The 21,478-nt window shown below is 35.6% G+C and overlaps 1 protein-coding gene across 2 annotated transcripts in view; it reads left to right on the forward strand.

The window, feature by feature from the left end:
* LOC145725449 (nephrin-like) overlaps positions 1-21,478 on the forward strand; it is a 378,014-nt gene that overhangs the window by 342,453 nt on the left and 14,083 nt on the right. The window contains exons 10-14 of one of the 2 annotated variants that reach the window (XR_014177277.1): positions 10,598-10,901; positions 15,281-15,427; positions 15,626-15,828; positions 21,056-21,197; positions 21,280-21,410. Coding sequence is in view for 1 of the 2 variants with exons in the window: in XM_081974215.1 (XP_081830341.1) it covers positions 10,598-10,901; positions 15,281-15,427; positions 15,626-15,828; positions 21,056-21,197 (796 nt within the window). In the remaining variant the exon portion in view is untranslated. The remainder of the gene's footprint in view (positions 1-10,597; positions 10,902-15,280; positions 15,428-15,625; positions 15,829-21,055; positions 21,198-21,279; positions 21,411-21,478) is intronic. The other variant, XM_081974215.1, reaches the window with a different exon arrangement.

Genomic DNA, 21,478 nt, shown 5'->3' on the forward strand with positions numbered 1-21,478 from the left:
AATTTGTCTTCAAATTATGAAAACTTACTTCAAATGCAAATTTTAAGCTTCTGATGGCACTTTTCAGTAGTTCAGTCACATTTTGGGGTTCAAGTCAATTTTCAAGGTTTAAATGTATGAATTTGTAGTAGGTAACAAATTCTTGAAAAAGTAGTTTTTTTATGTCTACAAGTCAATTTTTAGTATTAAAGTCTCTCGATTAGTTTTGAAAATTCAATTTTCAAAACTAAAGTCTTTCAGTTTGTCTGGAAACTATGAAAACTGGCTACAATAATATTTTTTAAACTTCTTAAGTAAATTTTCCGTTTCCAAGACAATTTTTAAGTTGAGTTGGGTTAGTTTTGGGTCTTTGACCGTAATAACGTGTAAAATTGTTCCAAATTTGATCAGTATTGCTCCAACTGTCTGACAGTTATGACAAAAAAAACGATTTTTTAAACAGAAATTTGAAGGACTGTATTTTCCTTAGGAAGCACTTTTCAGGAAAATGACCTAATGAATGTCAACTTATTTTTTAATTGGCTATGGATTGGTGAATTATTGACATTTAAAACTGGACCACCCTGTATATCCAATGGATCTTTAATGTAGTAGTTTCTCCTTTTTTTCTGTATCTCAATGCCGTTGACTCTGTCGGAGGTTCTTCCGCCTTTGATGTTAATTTGACAACGGGAGATGAAAGGACAAAATGTTAAAATTCCATGTAGAGGGAAAAAATCGTAAACAAACTTTAAAAACCATTTGATTTACTTAAAGGTTCCACATTTTACGGATGCTCTAGCGGCAACCTCCAAAACCTAATATTCCAGAAAAATCCTTTGATATTTGGATTTTCGTAGCGGTACAGCATCTATTAAAAGTTTAATTCTAGGATGTTGTACGACATTTACAATGACTGAAAACTCAATTTAGCTAGAAGCCCTCCTAACGAAAGCTTTTAAGATATTAAGTCACTTCACAAATTACGACGCGTAATTTCAATTTATTATAGAAATGGTTCGAGAGATGCCAGGCTATTTGGTACAACACGACTCCGGTAACTTTATACATATAAGAAGTTTGTGAACCTTCTCCTTGCGTTTTTGGTTTAGTATTCAGAGTGTTCCAATAATAGATCGATGACAGAAATAATTGAGATGGAACATTCCTTATTATGTCATACATATCATGGGATTGGGTGATATCTTACAACCAGTTTCGCGGTTGTCAAAAATAGTAGCTTTTTTAATCATTAGCATATCTTAGGGCAACGAACAGGGTAATTTATTGAATATTGAACACCCCCTTAACTGCTCTATTTCTCATTTTATCAAAAAATTGACTAATATGATTCTTGTAGATATTTGTCTCAAATTTGATGTCTAAGTTAAATCACCCAGTACAGCCAAAGTTTAAAACTAAACTTAATTTCTACTAAAAAAAAAAACAAAATCACCAGGGAAGTAAATTTAGCCTAATCATGAAACAAAGCACCGACGTGTTCCACAGATATCAAATTTTCTCCCGTTCATCTCAAACTCTAACTTAATTAGGAGCGCCTCCATTATTATTCCAATTCGCTCTATCAAATTACCTCCACTACCTTAGACAGTTGGAAATCTTGTCAACTCAGTTTTATAAATTGCACACACTGTACTGGATATTATTATTCGGTAAAGTTGCAGGCAAGAAGGAGAAACTTGATATGTTTAAATAATCCGGAAAACCACTGATTTAAAGCTCAATTACTATGCAAATTTGAAATAAAGCACAATTTCATTGGGGCGCAATATTTTATAAACCGAATTGAATTTTATTGTGGTAAAATATACAATTTAATTATTTTCAACTCGCTTTTATTGAATTACGTTCTGTATGATTTCCTCTTATTTTTATTTAGCTTCATTGTAAATATTGAATATTGATATAATGTTTATACAGACAGTTATGATGATTTAAACGTAAATATAAGGATTATTCAAAACAAAGATCAGGCTCGATCAACACGATTAATTTGCGATACCTTGCCACCTAATTCAGCAATTATTTACTGTTTCTGGCATTGAAAAGTAAGGTATACCTTTCCCAATTGTTGTAGGTCATGTATGTTATCAGCGATTAAGACCGTATCGTCAGCATAGCGGATATGGTTAATCCACACTCCATGAACCTTAGTTCCCATCTCCACGTTCTCCAAAGCTTCTTGGAATATTGCTGGAATATTTGAATGAAGGAATATTTCATTTTTATAATATCTCATTATATATGAAGGAATATTTGGTGTGGCTTATCAAGCTAATAAGTCTATCCATTTTCTTGCATTGGTTTTCTTAAGCAGAGGGATAAAAGTAGAGCACAACCACGGTTTAGGGTAATGACCAGTCTCATAGATAGTGCTAAAGACTCTGTGTAGTGCTGTAGTGCCTCCCTCATCTAGTAGTTTAAGTATTTCTGAAAGAATTTCATTCATTCATCACGTATGGCGTATTCAATCTCGCCCTTAGTGATGGATGGGTCGTTTAGATGATTTTTGGTTCCGGCTGGGGGACTGTCTGAAAAAACTGTCTCTTTTATTTAAATTCGCAGCCATTCGAAAAAGCATAAAAAATACTACAAAATAGGTTAAAAATGGCCTCTCTAGCCTGTCATGTTACCGAGATATTGAATTTCAAAGAGTACCTAAAAAACCTCTCTAGTACCGCCCCATTCTTTCAAGTTTTTTGAAAAGTGAAAAATTTTAAAGTGCTTTTTTTGTGCTTATTTTACCTAATATAAGGTTCTTTTGTATAAATATGCCCTTTGCTGTGCATTGGAACCCTTATAGAGCAAAATAAAAATTTTCCAAAATTGCACTTTTCACAAAAATTTAATTTTTTGACTTTTTGAAAAATCGTAGCTCTTTTATTTAAATTCGCAGAAACTTCGTTCCTGCGCCATTCGAAAAAGCATAAAAAATACTACAAAATAGGTTAAAAATGGCCTCTCTAGCTCCTCATGTTACCTAGATGTTGCATTTCAAAAAGTACCTAAAAAACCTCTCTAGTACCCCCCAATTCTTTCAATTTTTTTGAAAAGTGAATAATTTTAAAGTGAAAATAGCACTTTTTTTGTGCTTATTTCACCTAATTTAAGGATCTTTGGTATAAATATGCCCTTTGCTGTGTGCCAAAATTGCACTTTTGACAAAAATTTAATTTTTTTACTTTTTGAAAAATCGTAGCCCTTTTCATCTTAAACATCCATGTTTCATTTCTATTCGTTTTTTGCTATTCTAATCTTTACTCTTATTAGTTCTTTCTCCTATATCCTAATCGCTTTTGCCTTGAGTTTGTTGCAATGTCCATTATTTTTGTCCAAGATTGCGACCGGTCTTCTCCAATATTCGATGTTATTGTTTGAATTTGTGTGTTTATCTCATTACACATTTCAGCTTTTATTATTGGATCCTTTAATGTTTCCAACGCCACTCGTCGCTGTGTCGTTGACTTTCTTTGACTTAACTAGGAAATGTTTAAGACGGCCACCAACAGTACATGGTCAGAAGGTACATCTGCCCCAGGATATGTGTGTGACAGCTTTCTTGATAATTGAGCTGAATCTCTGGTTAATTGGGATGAAATCTATTAGTTTCTCGCTAAATTATGAAGTCAGTCCATTCCAATAGTTCATTCTCACAGTAGAAACGTTCTATGGGATCTGGAGGATGTCTTGTGAGCCATTCCTAATAAGGAAATCACTATTTTGATGGTCGATTTCAAATCCAAGGTTGGGAACACAAAAATGGATTATATAAGGCAAACAGTGGACAGATTTGTAATCGGTGAACGTAATTCTCGAGGAGAGCGCTTAGTTCAATGATTTTTCGATAAGTAGTACCATGTTTTTGCAACACCTGGAACCAGATATATCATATTATGGTCAACATCCATAAACATGTCTTGTTTTCTTTTAGATATTCCCAGTTTTTCAGAGAACCATACTTAAAACACTATCCTAAATCTTCTTCTTCTTCTCCTTTCAACAGCCTTTCGTGGTTCACTCCTGGGCATAGGCCTTCCTTTCCGTCTTCCATGCTTCTTTGTGGTGTGTCATCGGATGCCAGTCTCTACCAGCCTTCTCTCTAATATCATCCAGCCAACGTTTCTGCGGTCTACCAGCACTTCTTTTACGTAAACGCTGTTCACTTGAACTCGTCTTGGGGTGCGATGTGTCCAACCCATCTCCATTTCATCCGAGCTAATCTGACTATGGCATCCTCGACCGGTCTCTAAGACTTATTCCCAACATCATTCTTTTAATGACTCTTTGCGTTATTCTAAATTTATTTGCGGAATTGGTGGTAAGAGTGATTGTTTCCGTTTCTTTTCTCATTCTTTGACTAGAGTAATAAAAAAGTTACTTACAGTTACATTCTTAGAACCCAATAAAAAAATGCATGGTGGAACCTAATTATTGTCATTATCTTGGAAAGAAGAGACGTTTTGTTTTAAATTTGTACCATTTTTTGGGCTTCTTTAATACAGTCAAATTCCTGTTTTATTTAATTAATCATTCACAACAAATATTACTTTCTACACCTCTAGATAACTATTTTGTTCTGATTGTAATAAGTAGAGTCCGGATTTCTAGAAATTTTGCTTTTTGTAAATAATAAAAGCAACCAACCTTTGACATCTAATGTGAACGATTTATGCAAAAACGCGTTATTTGACAGATTTTGTTGATGCTTTTTTTGCTTTTTTCTTCGTTTTGTGCTTATTTTAGTTTTTTGTGCTTATTTACTGCTATTTTTGTATGGTTTAACTAGTTTTTTACAAAACAAGCTTTTCAAGTTTTTAAAAATAAACTAAACTAATAACTGCTTTGACAAAAATTGCTATATTGAGATATTTGAAACGACAAGAACATGTTGCAAATGAAGTATCAATTTATAAATTTAACCTAACCTAACCCCTTTATATAACTGACCAAAAAAATTCCAAATACTCCTGAAGTAGTCTAAAAAAATGTAAAAACATTCCAAAACTCTATAAAACCTCTAAAATGCATTGCAACGCTTACAAAGCAGCCTAGAACAGTCTAAAAGCTTCCAAATGCTTTTCAATTTATCTAGAAACTCTCAAAAGCTTCCGTATGCTTCTAAAGCAGTTTAACAGCTTCCAAAAGTTTCTGAAACCGTCTAATACAAGGATTAAAATGTCTTAAAGGCAGTCCAAAACCTTCAAGGCTCTTTAAACTGCCCAAATATCTTTCAAATGCTTCTAAAGTAGTCTAAAAAGGTTTTAAAACACTACAAAATATGTCTAAAGCCTTCCAAATAATCTTTAACTAGTCTAGAAGCTCTCACAAAATTTCAAGGCAGTCTAAAAGCTACCGTATGCTTCTAGAGCAGTTTAAAAGCTTCCAAAAGTTCAAATTCACATGTTTTAAAAGCAGTCCAGAACCATCAATGCTCCTAAAGTAGTCTAAAAAGATTTTAAAACACTACAGAAACTCTAAAATGCTTCTAAAGCAGTAGGAAGTCTTTTAAAACAGTCTAGAAGCTTCCAAAATCTTTTAAAACATGCTAAAGGCTTCCAAATAATCTTTAACTAGTCTAGAAGCTCTCAAAAAATTTCAAGACAATCTAAAAGCTTCCGTATGCTTCTAGAGCAGTTTAAAAGCTTCCAAAAGTTCAAATTCACATGTTTTAAAAGCAGTCCAGAACCATCAATGCTCCTAAAGTAGTCTAAAAAGATTTTAAAACACTACAGAAACTCCAAAATGCTTCTAAAGCAGTAGGAAGCTTTTCAAAACAGTCTAGAAGCTTTCAAAATCATTTAGAACAGTCTAAAAGATTCCAAACGCTTTTCAACTAATCTAGAAGCTCCCAGAAGATATTAAAACAGTTTAGAAGCTTCCAAAAAAATTTGTGAACCGTGTAAGAGATTCCAAATGCCTCTAAAGCATTCCAGAACCCACAATATGCTGTTTAAACAGTACAAAAACCTTCCAAATGCTCTCAAGTAGTTCAAAAACCTTTTGTTTCAAAACAGTCTAAAATGTTCCGTATGCTTCTAAAGCAATTTGAAATCTTCAAAAAATGTCTAGAAGTTAAACTTAAAAAAAATTTGCATCTCTGAAAGAGTTTTGTGCATTTTTACAGATTTTTATGCTTTTTTGAAGAAAATAATTTTGCTTTTTAAGAGCTTTTTTTCACGACTTTAGTGCTTTTTAATCCGGACTCTAGTAATAAGTTTGTGACACAGTTGAATCTTGTGGAAAACGTAGGCAGTAAAATAAAAGCAGACAACGGGAACACTTAAATAGCATCCATATCATCGGTAAAAGGGCTGACTTGAAAAACAAATTCAATCCTCGAGGGAGTCTTAATCGATTTCTAAATACACCAGCGGCGCATTCAAACATCCGTCTGGCTGGAACTGGGTCATGAAAAATAATCAAAGTTAGCTCTAAGCCAGATCCTTTCGAGAGAATTTGGAATAATAGATTCGAATTTCACACTAGAAAGTTTTGTTCTTGATTCCGATCTCTAATTCGGCCAAGAACAAAGGGTTTTTAATTATCACGACGTTTGCGGTGTCGCATTTCTTTTTACCCGTAAAAGGGGCGGTTGTCAAAAGTAATTGGAACTACGTGTGAGAGCGTATTCAATTGCTTTAGGGCATCCGATTTAGATTGCGCACGTTAAATTCTTTCCTGCATTTCGGTCCCGGTGACATCAGATGAAAAACTTGCTTCGGTCTGGCGACATGCAACTGTAATTGCTCCTGAACTTTATACCTCTAGAAACTTTTCGTTGTGCAACGTCCAATAAGTTGAAAGGAAAAATAAACGAACTTCTTCGCGAGAACGTTGTGGTTATAGATAAAATGGAAATTTGCCCGAAGAAATGAAGGCATTGTGGTGAAACTATTTCGAGTGGAATTGGAGACCGATCAAGTGTAAATGATGGAAATATTATATTTTACGAGATGCGGAAAGTTTGGTGTAAACGTGAACCGCTTACGGCTGTGAACCAGAACTTTTAAACAGTATACAGTGTGATTCAAATAATAGTTGATTAAATAATTTAAATCGGTTTATTCATTAATAGTTATGCACTTTTAACACTCATTTCATCCCTCCTCATATTAGCTAGCTATTCTAGGAAAATTTGGTTTGTGTTCTTGTTTAAATGTTTTCTGGTTTGCACCAACTCTTATATAGCAATAGTAGAAAAAATATCTTTTTTCTAATTTTGGCATATAAAGTGACACTTTTCAAAACTGATTAGAGTGACAAAACGTTTTACGTGTAACTAGTTACATAAAGTATCACTTTATGTAACTAGTTATGAAAAGTTCATTTCATCACTCCCTGTTTTTATGCATTTCCGTAGAAACATATGGGCGACATCCATCATAACATGTCGTTGTCACAATTTATACAAGGTGCTATGAAAGTAAATATTTGTGTTAAATCACTTTAAAAGATGGTTTTTACAGCTTTTTGGTCAAAATTAGAAAAAATTATGTATGCAACACGTTTCGAAAATGTCTTATTGTGTAACTCATTCAAATTGTAGGACCTCGCTGCGCTCGCCCTACAAACATTCATTCGTTACACAAAATCGATCTTTTCGTAACTGGTTACATAAATAGCTATTTTTACATATTCTTAACTGACATATTTTCAATGGAGTACCATGTATATTATTAGTCTTTGTCAGCCCTCATTTGACCACTCCTGGACATGGCCCTTCTTAACATCTTCAATTCCCCTCTGTTCTGAGCCACCTGGGGCCTAATTCTTGAATGCAGGGAACGGAATTTTCAAGAGAAGTGTTGATAGAATGTGACAGAAGAAGCTGATAATGGCGAGTTCCTGACACATTCTACAACTCCCTGCCCTCGTTTCAAGACGCACCCAGATATCATCGATTACCGGCAATTTGTCAGATATCGTCTATCTATCGCAGGGGGTCTACCAACACTCTTTTCGTTTTCTTGGGTCGCCACTGCATGATTTTTGGTGTCCACCTCCGATTCTTCTGTCTTGCGATGTGACCCGCCCATTGCCTTCAGTTCCGCAATTGCCCGCCCATTGCCATCAATTCAGTTCCGCAATTCTTTCTACTATGTCTTTAACGTCCGGTCTTCTGCGGATCTCTTCATTTCTAATTTAATCTCTGAAAGATATTCGACCTCTCCATTTCCCTTTGGCAGGATACATGTATCATACACTTTTCTCTTGTTGTTCTCTTAGTATATGGGACATTTTTCCAGATGCTGCCCAAGAGAGTTGGACACGTCTCTTAATCTCGCTTTCTTGGTTGTCTTTTCCAAGTTTGATGGTGTGGCCTTAGTAGTTGTATTCATCAATTACTTGGATAATAACGTTGTCTATGAGTATTTGAACATTTCCTGGGGTTATTAATTTTGTTTTTGAATAATTCAGTTTTCAGACCCACTCTCTCTGACTCCGGATTCAATTCCTGTAGCATTGACACGATCTCAGATATACCTTCCAATATAAACACAATGTCCTCAGTTGTTGCATTGTCCTCAGTCTTCTTGCTATTTCAATTTTTGTTTTTATTTCTTGGGAATGGTCCCATGGGTTATTTAGTACTGTGCGAGATATGACACTAAACTGAACTGAACTTCTCCAATTCTTTCTTTACTAATTACCATGAGTTTTACCTTTAACTGCCTTGTCCAATAAAAGCTGCAGTCCCTGTGCAGTATCTGCAAATATGACGGTGTCATCGCCATATCTAAAATTGTTTATTCGTTCGCCAGTTAATAGAACTTCTGCTTCTCTATATTCTTGGGCTTCTTGGAAAATTGCCTCTGAGTATCATCAGAGGATATACAGCCCTGGCTTACTCCTATTAAGATTTGCACACTTCCTCTGTTTTAGCATTCTAGCGAAAGCTGATTGGTTTCAGTATAAGTTCTTAGTTATGCGTAGTTATTTGCCGTCAAGTCTTCTTCTTCTTCTTCTGCTGCGTGTCCATTAATGGATGTTTGCGATCACATTTGTCCACTCTTCCTTATTACATATGGTATGCATTAGTTCTTGCATTGTCATCAGTCCTGTCCACTGCCTAACGTTGCGGAGCCATGACATTTTTTTCCTGCCGATTCCTCTCTTTCCCTCAATCTTCCCCTCAATAATCAACTGCAGGAATTGGTACCTCTCGTTGCGTATTACGTAGCCCAGGTATGCTGTTTTTTGACGTTTAATGGTGTCTAACAGTTCGCGGTTTTTATTGATTATCCCCAAGACCGCAATATTGGTTCTTCTTGCAGTCCATGGGCGTAATCCTCAGTACACGCCTATAGACCCACATCTCGAATGCTTCCAGTGTCCATCCCTCCTTGCCATAGAGTAACAGTGTCCAGACATAGCGTTTGACAAATCTAATTCTCAAGCCAAGATCGAAATCAGTATTGGTAAGCACTTTTTTGAATTTCATGAACGCACTGCGGGCATTTTCAATCCGGCATCTGATTTCTGTGATTCTCATATGTTAGGCTTGAGTTTTGAAATTCTTGTGGCTTTCGAGTAATTATCATAAATTTAGTCTTCTTGGTGTTGATATTGAGGCCCATGATCTTACTGCATTCCCCGACAGTCCCATATCCCGCAAACCCTCCATGTTATCTGCAATTAGAACTGTGTCGTCCGCATAACGAATATTGTTGACCCATACACTATTCACCTTAACGCCCACGTTACGTTCTTCTAGGGCTTCCTGAAAGATGGCTTCAGAATATAAATTGAAGATTTCTCTGATGTGGTTACTTTTGAGCCATTCTACGTCTGTTGGGACCACATTGGACGCTGAATTTGGCTCGTTCGTGGTCAATCTGTGCCAAATCGTATTATTTCGTCTCAAAACCGGCATAGATCGATTCCGGTGTTGTTCTAGTCTGCATATTTGTTGCTTTTGAGCCATTCTTTGTATGTTGGGACCACATTGGACGCTGAATTTGGCTTGTTCGTGGTCAATCTGTGCCAATTTGTATTCTTTCGTCTCAAGACCGGCATAGATCGATTCCGCTGATGTTCTAGTATGCATATTTGTTACTTTTGAGCCATTCTATGTATTATGAAAACTCTAGAATGGTCCTCTCCTGGTTCCCTTTTCTTTGTTATACTGCATCCACCTATTTGCTATATACTTACCAAAGTCTGTCAACTGTTCTTGGAAGAATTGTTTTAATATTCGTAAGCAGAATAGTAGACTTCATAAATCCGGTAGCTAGTAATATTATCACGTGATTAACTCTAAAATTACGTGCAACGGGCGTGCTTAGCCTACATGGAACATTAATTCGAACAGGATTCGGGCACTTTAGGGACATTAACAACACACATTCAAGTAATAAGAAACGTTATGTGTTGTGCGCCGGATGTTTCACAAAACGCGCAATTAAGATAACCCTGCTAGATGAATATATACGGAAAAGAGAATGATTTCTTCAAATGAGACTTAAAAAACATTATTTGTTGTTACGCTCCATGAACCAGTAAGGAGCAAAGTAAATGACGTAATTTGACAAAATCATAATTTGACCAACCATCAAATCAGGTCATCATCATTTAATTTCAAATTATGGTTTAACAGGTGGATTCTGAGCCAACGGCCATCGAATTTCGATGGAGTTTCAACAGTACACCGGGCATTTCAAGGGATCTGACCAGACATTCGAAAGAAGAAAACGGCACCAGTGTGTTGACGTACGTTCCTCATGAGGCAGCCGACTATGGAACATTACAGTGTTGGGGCAGAAACGAAATTGGTTGGCAGAGGATTTCGTGCACTTACCACATAGTACCAGCTGGTAAACCGGACCCTCCTCAAAACTGCATCTCCACCAACGTTACCCATCATTCCATTGTCGTCAAATGTCAAAAAGGTTTTGACGGAGGTAAGTTTTTTCTAGGTCATTTTGGGAAATGGTAAAATCCCGTTCCATTAATATCTCAAGAGTAGCTAATGCATTTATCTCCAGTGCTGTAATGAGAACAGGTATAAATTCACGGCAATTTTCGATTCTAATTAATCATTACGAATATATTTGGAACATCCACCGGTGATGGCAATAAATCTTAGTTTACGGCACTTAAATTGATTTATAACAGATATGTGGCATTTATTATTGTTTCAATCCGGGTTTGTCTCATCTGCAAAAGCTCCAATAAATACAATCGAAATGTTTGCTATGAAACGAAACCAATAAATAAAAAGCTGAAATTGAAAAGTAATCCCGAAATACTCGCAACTTCGATTTTTCATTAACGTTTTTCAAAATAAACTTCGAATATTAACGCCTAATAAATATTAAATATTAAAATTTATGATCGGGTGATGAAGTCACGTTTCGTAATATAAAAAGCGATAAAAACCATTTTGTCTTGATTAATGGACACTGGTTCGGTTAAAAGAGGAATCTTAATTAGGTTTGCCTTATGATTTTCTTCTTTTGGGGCATTAAAAATGGTTCTACATACTAAATGGAAACGAAATCTGCAAACAGAAAAAATACAGCACAAATTTATTACTTTTTAAAAAAAAAGTGATTAAAATATACTTAAATTTACATTTATCCATGATGATTTTTTCAGACGCTTCAATAGCATCCATTAAATAATTCTAAGATACTATACATATGTACAGGGTGTCCCAATGAGCCGTGCACTCGGCTGTTTCTAGGAAACTTTGGAAATCATTTTTAGGTTTCCAAATTCACCGTCAGAAGGCGTTTCTATGCCACTAAAATAAAAATTAAAGAAAAGTTAAATGGAATGGTATAGCAAAAATACAACTTTTTTATATGTATATATATCTTCATGTTAAGTGGTGAGAATGGTCCAAACTTTGGATTTGGAAGAAACAAAATATCTGGAAAAGAGTTGATCGTTTTGATCTGCATCTGAAGCGACCGGATGAACGGAAGAAACAAGACATAGTCTTAAAATAAGGAGGAAGAAGAAGAAACCATCGACATGAAGTTGGTATCTTGTTGGCTGAGAACCTACAAGTCAATGAGGAACTTTGTTTTCCTCTCCAAAAGGGCATAGTTCTGGTTCAGGTACTTGAAAGGCCTATTAACATAAATATTGTCATCAAGGAAAGGAAGATCAAACTAGAGGAAGAGATTTAAGTCTTATGTAAACAAGGATGAACGAAACATAGAAATTCTGAAAAAAAAATATTGAAAAATACCTACCCAAGCAAGTGTAGAAGCTTAGTCCACAGATACTTCTAGTTGAATCAAAAAAAACCGCTTTTTTGACAGTAACAACTGGAAATTTTTGACAGTAACAACTAAACTTTTGGCAGTAACAACTAAACTTTTGAGCACCCTGTATTTCAATCAATCCTTGGCAAAGAAAAAATTGCAGCAAATTTCAATTCAAAAAAATTAAACAGCAAATTTCAACTTGCATGATAATAAAACCACCCTGTATAGCTACTTAATGAGTTTATTATCAGGATTCTGGTCATCTGGGGGGTTTACAAGTACATTTTTGACACTGAAAATAGTCAAAAAAACAGGATTTTTGGACTAATTTTAAACTGAACATTCAGGACTTGTGAAAGTCCAAATTTGTCCTGAATAGTCTAAAACTTGAGATTTACTACTAGGAATACTCTTAAATTTGGTTTTTCAAGACTGCAATTAATTTTCTACTGTCTGAAACTGGATTTCAAGCACTAAAAACAGTCAAAGATTGTTCCGCTCATTTTTTACTACTAGAATTAGTCTAAAAGTTGACTTTTAAGGCTATAAATTACTTTACTATGACTAAAGAAATTCCAAAACTCTATTTTCAGGACTTTAACTGGTGTACAACTCAATTTTCTGGACTGAAACAAGTCTATAACTCAATTAAACACTGTAAACAGTCCAAATTCAATTTTCGGGCTAAATCATTTCTAAAAATTAGCATTTAGTGCCAAAATTTTTTACTTTCATTACTGAAGAGTCTGAAACTTGATTTTTACTATTATAAATAGTCTTACTCTAGATTTTTCAGCCTTAAAGCACTAAAAACAGTCCAAATTTATGAGAAATACTCCAATTTTTTGCACCGATCAGTGTAGAAGTCAATTTAATAGTAAACGAGCTTGAAATAACATTTTCAAGACTATGAACAGTGTACAAACTGGCTTTCAGGGCTGATAAGTCAAAAATGTGAAGATAGTCTTAAAACTCGATTTTCCAAGCTGAAAGCAGTTTTAAAGCACTAAAAATAGTCCAGAGTTCTAAGAAAATGAAAAGCAAAGTAAAAAAAATGGAAAAGTTAGTCTTCAAGTCAATTTTTATGAACCTAATGTCAATATCCTGTATTTAAGACTGTTTTCAAAACTTTTGAAATTAAATTTTTTTTACTTTCATTACTGAAGAGTCTGAAACTTGACTTTTACTATTATAAATAGTCTTACTCTAGATTTTTCAGCCTTAAAGCACTAAAAACAGTCCGAATTTATTAGAAACACTCCAATTTTTTGCACCGATAAGTGTAGAAGTCAATTTAATAGTAAACAAGCTTGAAATGACATTTTCAAGACTATGAACAGTGTACAAACTGACTTTCAGGGCTGATAAGTCAAAAATGTTGTGAAGATAGTCTTAAAACTCGATTTTCCAAGCTGAAAGCAGTTTTAAAGCACTAAAAATAGTCCAGAGTTCTAAGAAAATGAAAAGCAAAGTAAAAAAAATGGAAAAGTTAGTATTCAAGTCAATTTTTATGAACCTAATGTCAATATCCTGTATTTAAGACTGTTTTCAAAACTTTTGAAATTAAATTTTTTTTACTTTCATTACTGAAGAGTCTGAAACTTGACTTTTACTATTATAAATAGTCTTACTCTAGATTTTTCAGCCTTAAAGCACTAAAAACAGTCCAAATTTATTAGAAATACTCCAATTTTTTGCACCGATCAGTGTAGAAGTCAATTTAATAGTAAACGAGCTTGAAATGACATTTTCAAGACTATGAACAGTGTACAAACTGACTTTCAGGGCTGATAAGTCAAAAATGTTGTGAAGATAGTCTTAAAACTCGATTTTCCAAGCTGAAAGCAGTTTTAAAGCACTAAAAATAGTCCAGAGTTCTAAGAAAATCAAAAGCAAAGTAAAAAAAATGGAAAAGTTAGTCTTCAAGTCAATTTTTATGAACCTAATGTCAATATCCTGTATTTAAGACTGTTTTCAAAACTTTTGAAATAAAATTTTTTTTACTTTCATTACTGAAGAGTCTCAAACTTGACTTTTACTATTATAAATAGTCTTACGCTAGATTTTTCAGTCTTAAAGCACTAAAAACAGTCCGAATTTATTAGAAATACTCAATTTTTTTGCACCGATCAGTGTAGAAGTCAATTTAATAGTAAACAAGCTTGAAATGACACTTTCAAGACTATGAACAGTGTACAAACTGGCTTTCAGGGCTGATAAGTCAAAAATGTTGTGAAGATAGTCTTAAAACTCGATTTTCCAAGCTGAAAGCAGTTTTAAAGCACTAAAAATAGTTCAGAATTCTAAGAAAATGAAAAGCAAAGTAAAAAAAATGGAAAAGTTAGTATTCAAGTCAATTTTTAAGAACCTAATGTCAATATCCTGTATTTAAGACTGTTTTCAAAACTTTTGAAATTAAATTTTTTTTAAATTATGAAAACTTACTTAAATAAGTAAATTTTAAGCTTCTGATGTCACTTTTCATTGGTTTAGTGTCACTTTTTGGTGTCCAAGTCAATTTTCAAGGGTAAATGTGTGAATTTCTTGTCACAAATCCTAGAAAAAGTAGTTTTTCATGTCTACAAGTCAATTTTCAATACTAAAGTTTTTCAATTTATCTGAAAACTATGACGACTGACTACAAAGACACTTTTTAAGCCTGTCAAGTCAATTTGGTCAGTTTCCAAGTCAATTTTCAAGACTAAAGTGATTCAATTTGTTTGAAAACTATGAAAACTGGTTACAAAGACAAACTTTTAAGCCTCTCAAGTAAATTTTCACCGTTTCAAAAACAATTTACTAAATTTGAAGAACTGTATTTTTCTTCTTGCTTGCAAGCATTTTTCCGGAAAATGACTGGACGACCTTTTCAAACTTTATGAAGATATCAGTCACAGTCTAACTTTGAGAACTACATATGTTGAATGCAAAAACTAGCAGGAGAAGATTGATAATAAAAACGCGTATGAATCCCAAAAGTTTTGTCCCGACCTGTTAAGAGTCGTAAATATGTCCGATTTATTGCCACATATATGCACTCACAAAGCGAATTTATTTTTCAGGTCTGAAGCAAAAATTCGTGCTGGTATTGTTCTCGGGGGAGCTCTCCGTTGCCAACATATCCGCGCTCAGTAGCCCCGAATTTTACATACCGAATTTGGAGCCCGCCCAAGAATATGACGCCTCAATTTATTCATTCAACTCCAAAGGTTTGTACGAATTTGTATTTTTTGCGATGCTCCTCTTCTGTGCTCGCTTTTCTATTGTTACGGTCTTATTTGCCGGCACGTGCATAGTAAAAATTGACGTTCGACAGGAAAAGAGTGCAATTCAATTTCCGCTTTTATGTTAAAATTATTGCTTTTTAAAAAATTCATCATGAAATATTGACAAATTGTGGAGTACAGGTTCGTCCAAGTACACATCTCCGATTCGTTTGAAAACTCTACCAGCACCAGGTCTAAAGGAGCTGAGAAGGTCCACAGAACCTACGGAAAATACGAAAATGACACTGTCTGGTCCATGGTTCTACATCCTCCTGGCAGCTGGGTCTACTTTGATAGTGGCATCTGCAGTTGGCCTCATTGTATTTGCAGTTCGACGTTTTAAGGTAAGAATTATCGTAAGCAATACCACAAGAACTTACGTTTGGCCGGATATTTTTTTAAGTCACTAAAACAATTGTCTCATTAGACACCTCAATTGAATAGTTGCTTTTTTGATTATACCACGTGCCATCTCCATGGCAGAAGTTGACAATCATCATAGCAATCCTGATCTTGGAAAGCTGCTTTGAAAAGTTCCCTGGATGTGTATCCGTACCATCTCACAAGTTGCGCAGCCATGATATTGTACTCCATCCTAAAATTGGAGTTTACCCTTAATAATCAATTGCAGCATGATATATTTCTCTTCCCGTATAACTTCTTCTTCAAGTATAGCAGCTTTCTAGTTTTACGAAAGTAACTGAATGTCCACGCCAGAAGAAAAGCTTTTCTCAAAACCAACTTTGACGCTAGCTAGCATAAATGTCGAAGAAAAGGAATAACAAATAATTAAAAGGAAATACTAGGAGAACTTTGCAATCATATTAAATGCAGTGTGCAGGAACCAGGAAAGTTGAGGGAGAAAGATGAGGCTGGCTATCGAGATTCCACACATTAGAACACAACATAGACATGTTGGTTTAAATATGTTTGCTGATATTAGCACACAAACCATACCATTCAAAAAAGCGATTTAAGATTGCCTGGAACTTAGTAAAAAAAACTAGATTCAGATCCAATAGGTAGGAAAAATGCTACCAAAGTTACAGCGGACCAATTGGCTCATCAACTGCTACGGCTGGCCATCAAGATTGTTGACCTACTAAACGAGAATGACCTGCTGCACTTGCCCTTTACTACTAAAGTACTCAATTAAGCTATTTACACCCTTAAAAATGGTAATGCTGCTGGTATTTATGATGTATGTACAGAGCAAATCAAACACTTGGGAAACAAAGCTAAAGCGATTGCCTTACTGAAACCTGGGACCCGGACCAATTCAGCATCTATAGATCCATTTTTCTGCTGTCACAGATTTAAGCTACACGAAAGACTAATTCTCAAGGTGATGTCACTTATCCTACTGGAAAAATTTACTCCCCATGTTGATTGTCAAATAGGCGACTTCAGGAAGAACCGCTCCAGTGTGGACCAGATGTTCACAATTCGGCAACTCATGAAGAAATGCTGGGAATTCAATAAAACCCTTCTCCAGCTGTTTATTGATTTTAAACAAGCATATGATATGAGTATTTTGAGGGACGAGCTGTGGAGCGCAATGGCGGAACTTAGAATACCCAAAAAAGTCATTAACCTCACAAGGGCATACCTGAAACATTGCTGTTTGGAGACCAGAGACCACGTCTCATACTGGCTTTTGCGGATGATATGGATATCGTTGGAAATTCGACGGTTGCTAATAAAGAAGAATTCTTCAAACTGGAAAGTGCTGCCAAGGATGTTGGGTTGAGAATAAACGAAATAAAAACAAAATATATGGCTACCATAAGGACTAAACAAAAAGAACAGAATCAGACAGAACGTTACAATGGACCAATATATAATTTTGAGAGGGTACACCAATTCAGATATTTGGGGGCTACGATAACGTTGACCAACGTTGATAACGTTGCAGAGTGGAAATCGTTGCAGGTTTGAAACACAAAACATTATGAGGTCTAAGAATATCTCTCGTTGTACAAAGATAAAAATCTACCACACCTTAATCAGACCTATTATATATGGACCAAAAAGAGACGCAAATACACAGCAGTATCGTATCAGAACTAAAATGGAACTGGCAGAAATATACCAAGGACCTGATATTGTCAAAGTGATTAAGTCGGAAAGACTCAGATGGGCTGATCAAGTTGCAAGGCAGGAAAATGACCGCATCGCTAAATTAGTATAGGAGCAAGCACCAGTCAGCAAACGTCCCTTGGGGAGACCTAGGTGGCGCTGGAGAGATAACTTGTCTGCGGATCTTCAAATCTTAAATATCGTTAATCCTGAGCGGATAATGATGGATAGGCAACAATGGAGGCAGATCGTGACGTCAGCCAAGATCCACCCAGGGTTGTGAAGACACACGCCAAACTAGTCGATGTCCCACTAATCGAAACCTGCAGCCGATCATCTGCGGAATATAAGGAAAACTTCAGGCAGGCTTTTGACGACCGCCATCGCAAAGCACAATATCCGATCTTCTTCTTCTTCTTAAGGTGCCGTATCCATTAATGAATGTTGGCGACTATTCTGGCATACTCGCTACGATCTTGTGCGATTCTAAAAAGTGCGTGGGCATCGAGGTTTGTCCAGTCTCTTATGTTCTTCAGCCACGAAAATTTCTTTCTCCCGATGCCTCTCCTTCCTTCGATTTTTCCCTCCATAATCAACTGTAGGGACTGGTACTTGGAGTTTCTGAATATATGACCGAGGTATGCGGCTTTTCTTCTTTTTACTGTCTGCAGCAGTTCTCTTTCTATACCCATTCTGTTTAGTACTTCCTCGTTCGTTGCGTGTTCCGTCCACGGAATCTTCAACATTCTTCTCAGCACCCACATTTCAAACGCCTCTAGTCGGTTCATGACATTGGCCTTTATTGTCCATGTCTCCACTCCGTACAGCAGTACAGAGTAAATGTAGCATTTTACAAAACGGTACCGTAATGCCAAATTAAGGCTGTTGTTGCTGAAAAGTGCTCTCATATTCATAAATGTTACCCTGGCTTGTTCAATTCTGCTTCGTATCTCTACGTCTGGGTCCAAGTCTTCAGTTAACCAGCTTCCCAGATATCTAAACTTTGATACTTGTTGGATTTTCTTACCGTTCACTGTGATGTTCAGGTTCACATTTGATGTTCTGCTAACCATCATCACCTTCGTTTTGTCTATGTTAATTCTTAGGCCGAGTCGTTCACCTTCGGTAGATATCTTTATGATGAGACGTTGTAGTGCTTCCTGGCTATCCGCTATTATAACTGTGTCGTCAGCATAGCGTAAGTTGTTAACGACCTGTCCGTTAATCTTAATGCCGTCCTCTGCATCTGTCAAGGCTCTTTCGAAGATTGCTTCAGAGTATAGGTTAAAAAGTAGGGGGGACAGAACGCAACCCTGTCTCACCCCTCTCTCTATCGGGAATTTCTGTGTAGTTTCATTGCCCACTTTCACCGATGCTGTTTGATTTGCGTACAGGGTCTTTATGAAACGTGCATCGTTCTTATCTATCCTCTTGTCTTGAAGCATTTTGATTAACTCAACGTGTTTGACACAGTCGAACGCCTTTTGATAATCTATGAAACACATGAATACGTCCTTTTGCTATATAATATCCGATCAGGCGACTTAAATGACGAAAAAGCTTCCTAAGTTTAGTGGACCTGGAACCACCAACCAGCTATCCCCTTACTCAAAAACCAGCACCTGGTCACTATCAGAATTGGGGAACGTGGAAAAGCCTGAAGCGAATATGCGAAACTTGGTAAAGTGGGGTCTAATAGACGTGGACATCTGTGATTGCGGTCCAAAATATGGAACACCTACTGAACTGAGTGAACCTACTGAAACATGTCCATGGTTCTACCGTACAGGCTGTATAAATAATCGCTGACTTTGGCTCTAAATAACAACTGTGTACTATATGACTGTATTGTCGCTAAACACCACCAAAATTAATATATGATCGTTCAAACAATTCCAATTAAACTTAAAAATTAACATTGTTATAAATCTATTATTGGCGGAAAATCGTTTCGATGAACACATAGCAAATATTAATATGGTTTCAACAAACGTGCCGTTTTACCGATTATTGAATTGTTTTCGGACTACTCTGATATTAAATTTCTCACACTAATGAGACTGACATTAGAGGGTCAACGAATGAACTAATCATATAAAGAAAATTAAATATGAATAATCAACTGTGCTTATTCTATACTGTCGTATTGACAATTTAAAGAAATTTCAGAATTATTCCTATAATCCATGGAAATTCTGGAAGAAAAGAGTTCTCTTCTTTTTTCCTGCTAATATGCATTTTTTTTTCGGGGAAAAATATCAATTCTTCTGCCAATAACTATGGATTATCTATGATATGGTCACGTTTAAATTGTAAAGCCCTTTTAGCCCAACAACTAAAACGAGACTTGCATTTATTCTTTTAATAAACGCCTTTACCGTTTCAAAGGTAGAATCAAACAACTGGGTAGAAAAATATAATTTAATAACTAAATAGCAGTTAAAACTAAATGACAAAATGGTTGGCTTATCAACTTAGTGAATCGGAATAAAACCTTCAAACACAATTCCCAAAAGTAACACTTTAAACAATACTTCTTACATGCACAAAATATTACAGTAATCTATCATTTGTTAAACAATGATGAGCTTCTGGAGGGTGTGGCACTCGCGTTTTATTATAATTTAGGAAAAGGTTTACTATATTCAATTAATTTAAGAACCCGGTGTGGGTTGCAGAATTCGGGACGACTACATCATGGTGTTATGAGGCGGAGTCTCCGACCGTCTCCCTTACCAACGCATGTCGAGCTTAATTTATACCCGATTGATTGGCTTACGTAGTCCGCTACCTCTTTCTGCATAGGAGGAGCGGTAATTTGTCATTTTTTTGATTGATGCACTATGTGCATTCTGACTGTAACCTTTTGCCTCGCGCATTTTATTATTTTGCCATCTCCGAATATCTGCTTTAATTTAAAAGTCCATCTTTTAGATTAATGGATTTTCCATTCGTGACAATATATCTTATCAACTGACTTTACTTCTTTGATGATCTATCATCCATTAGTTCACAAAACAAATTTATTGCATTTAAATATTTGTGTTTAACAGTTTCGTAACAAAACTATTAGAAGATTAGCAATTGTGTTTGTAAAATACTTCTGAATCGCGGATGCGGTTGAAGTCGAATTAATTAAAGAATTGCAAATTGCTTTGTACTAATTCATTGAAAATGTAAATATCACTAGGCGAATAACTATCCTTACACTGGGTTTCAATTAAAAGATCTAAATCCCAGTTTAATTTTATCGTGCTTATGCGTTGCAATTAAATATATAAATCAAGCGAAAAAGTACAAATAACCGTGTTGCACAACCGTTTACAACTGAAAATACTTTAAAACTTTTAATTGGTTGACTGTAAATACTTTAAGTTTTAGTGACATTAAGTTCAGTTAAAAACATGGCAATATCAAAATTTATGGCGTGCCTTTTTGGTTGTTTCAATTTAACTAATTTAGGGAACTACATTAATTTCATATTTTTTGTAGGTTGATACACCGGTACACCGACCTCCAGCTTGTAGGCCTAAAACGGAACCACTTCCTCGCAATTCTTTACTACTACAGCCCATTATGACAGATTCCATACCGGAAGATGACAACAACCCTGACCTGATACCTCCTACATACGGTATGTACACATTGTTTTTAAAATTGTTAATTGATTGAAAGTAAAAAATAAAAAAACGCGGTGTGGTACAAATGTTATAAAGATAGGGGAAACTAAACTACAGTGGCAGCCCAGAACAAAGCTAAGCCTCGTCCCCGATGTCACATCATACACACCTGCCCCTGCCCATGTCATGGTTTTGGATTTGTTTGTAAACCTCCAGTCTCACTCCAGGTTAGAGTTCTCAATTCACTCTCTCTCGAAGATAGAGTTTCGAGATAATTCCCGGTCCTCCCTCTCAG

The sequence above is a fragment of the Ips typographus genome, linkage group LG2 (assembly GCF_016097725.1).
Source record: "Ips typographus isolate SLU linkage group LG2, UJ_Ityp_2.0, whole genome shotgun sequence".
Taxonomy (NCBI): domain Eukaryota; kingdom Metazoa; phylum Arthropoda; class Insecta; order Coleoptera; family Curculionidae; genus Ips; species Ips typographus.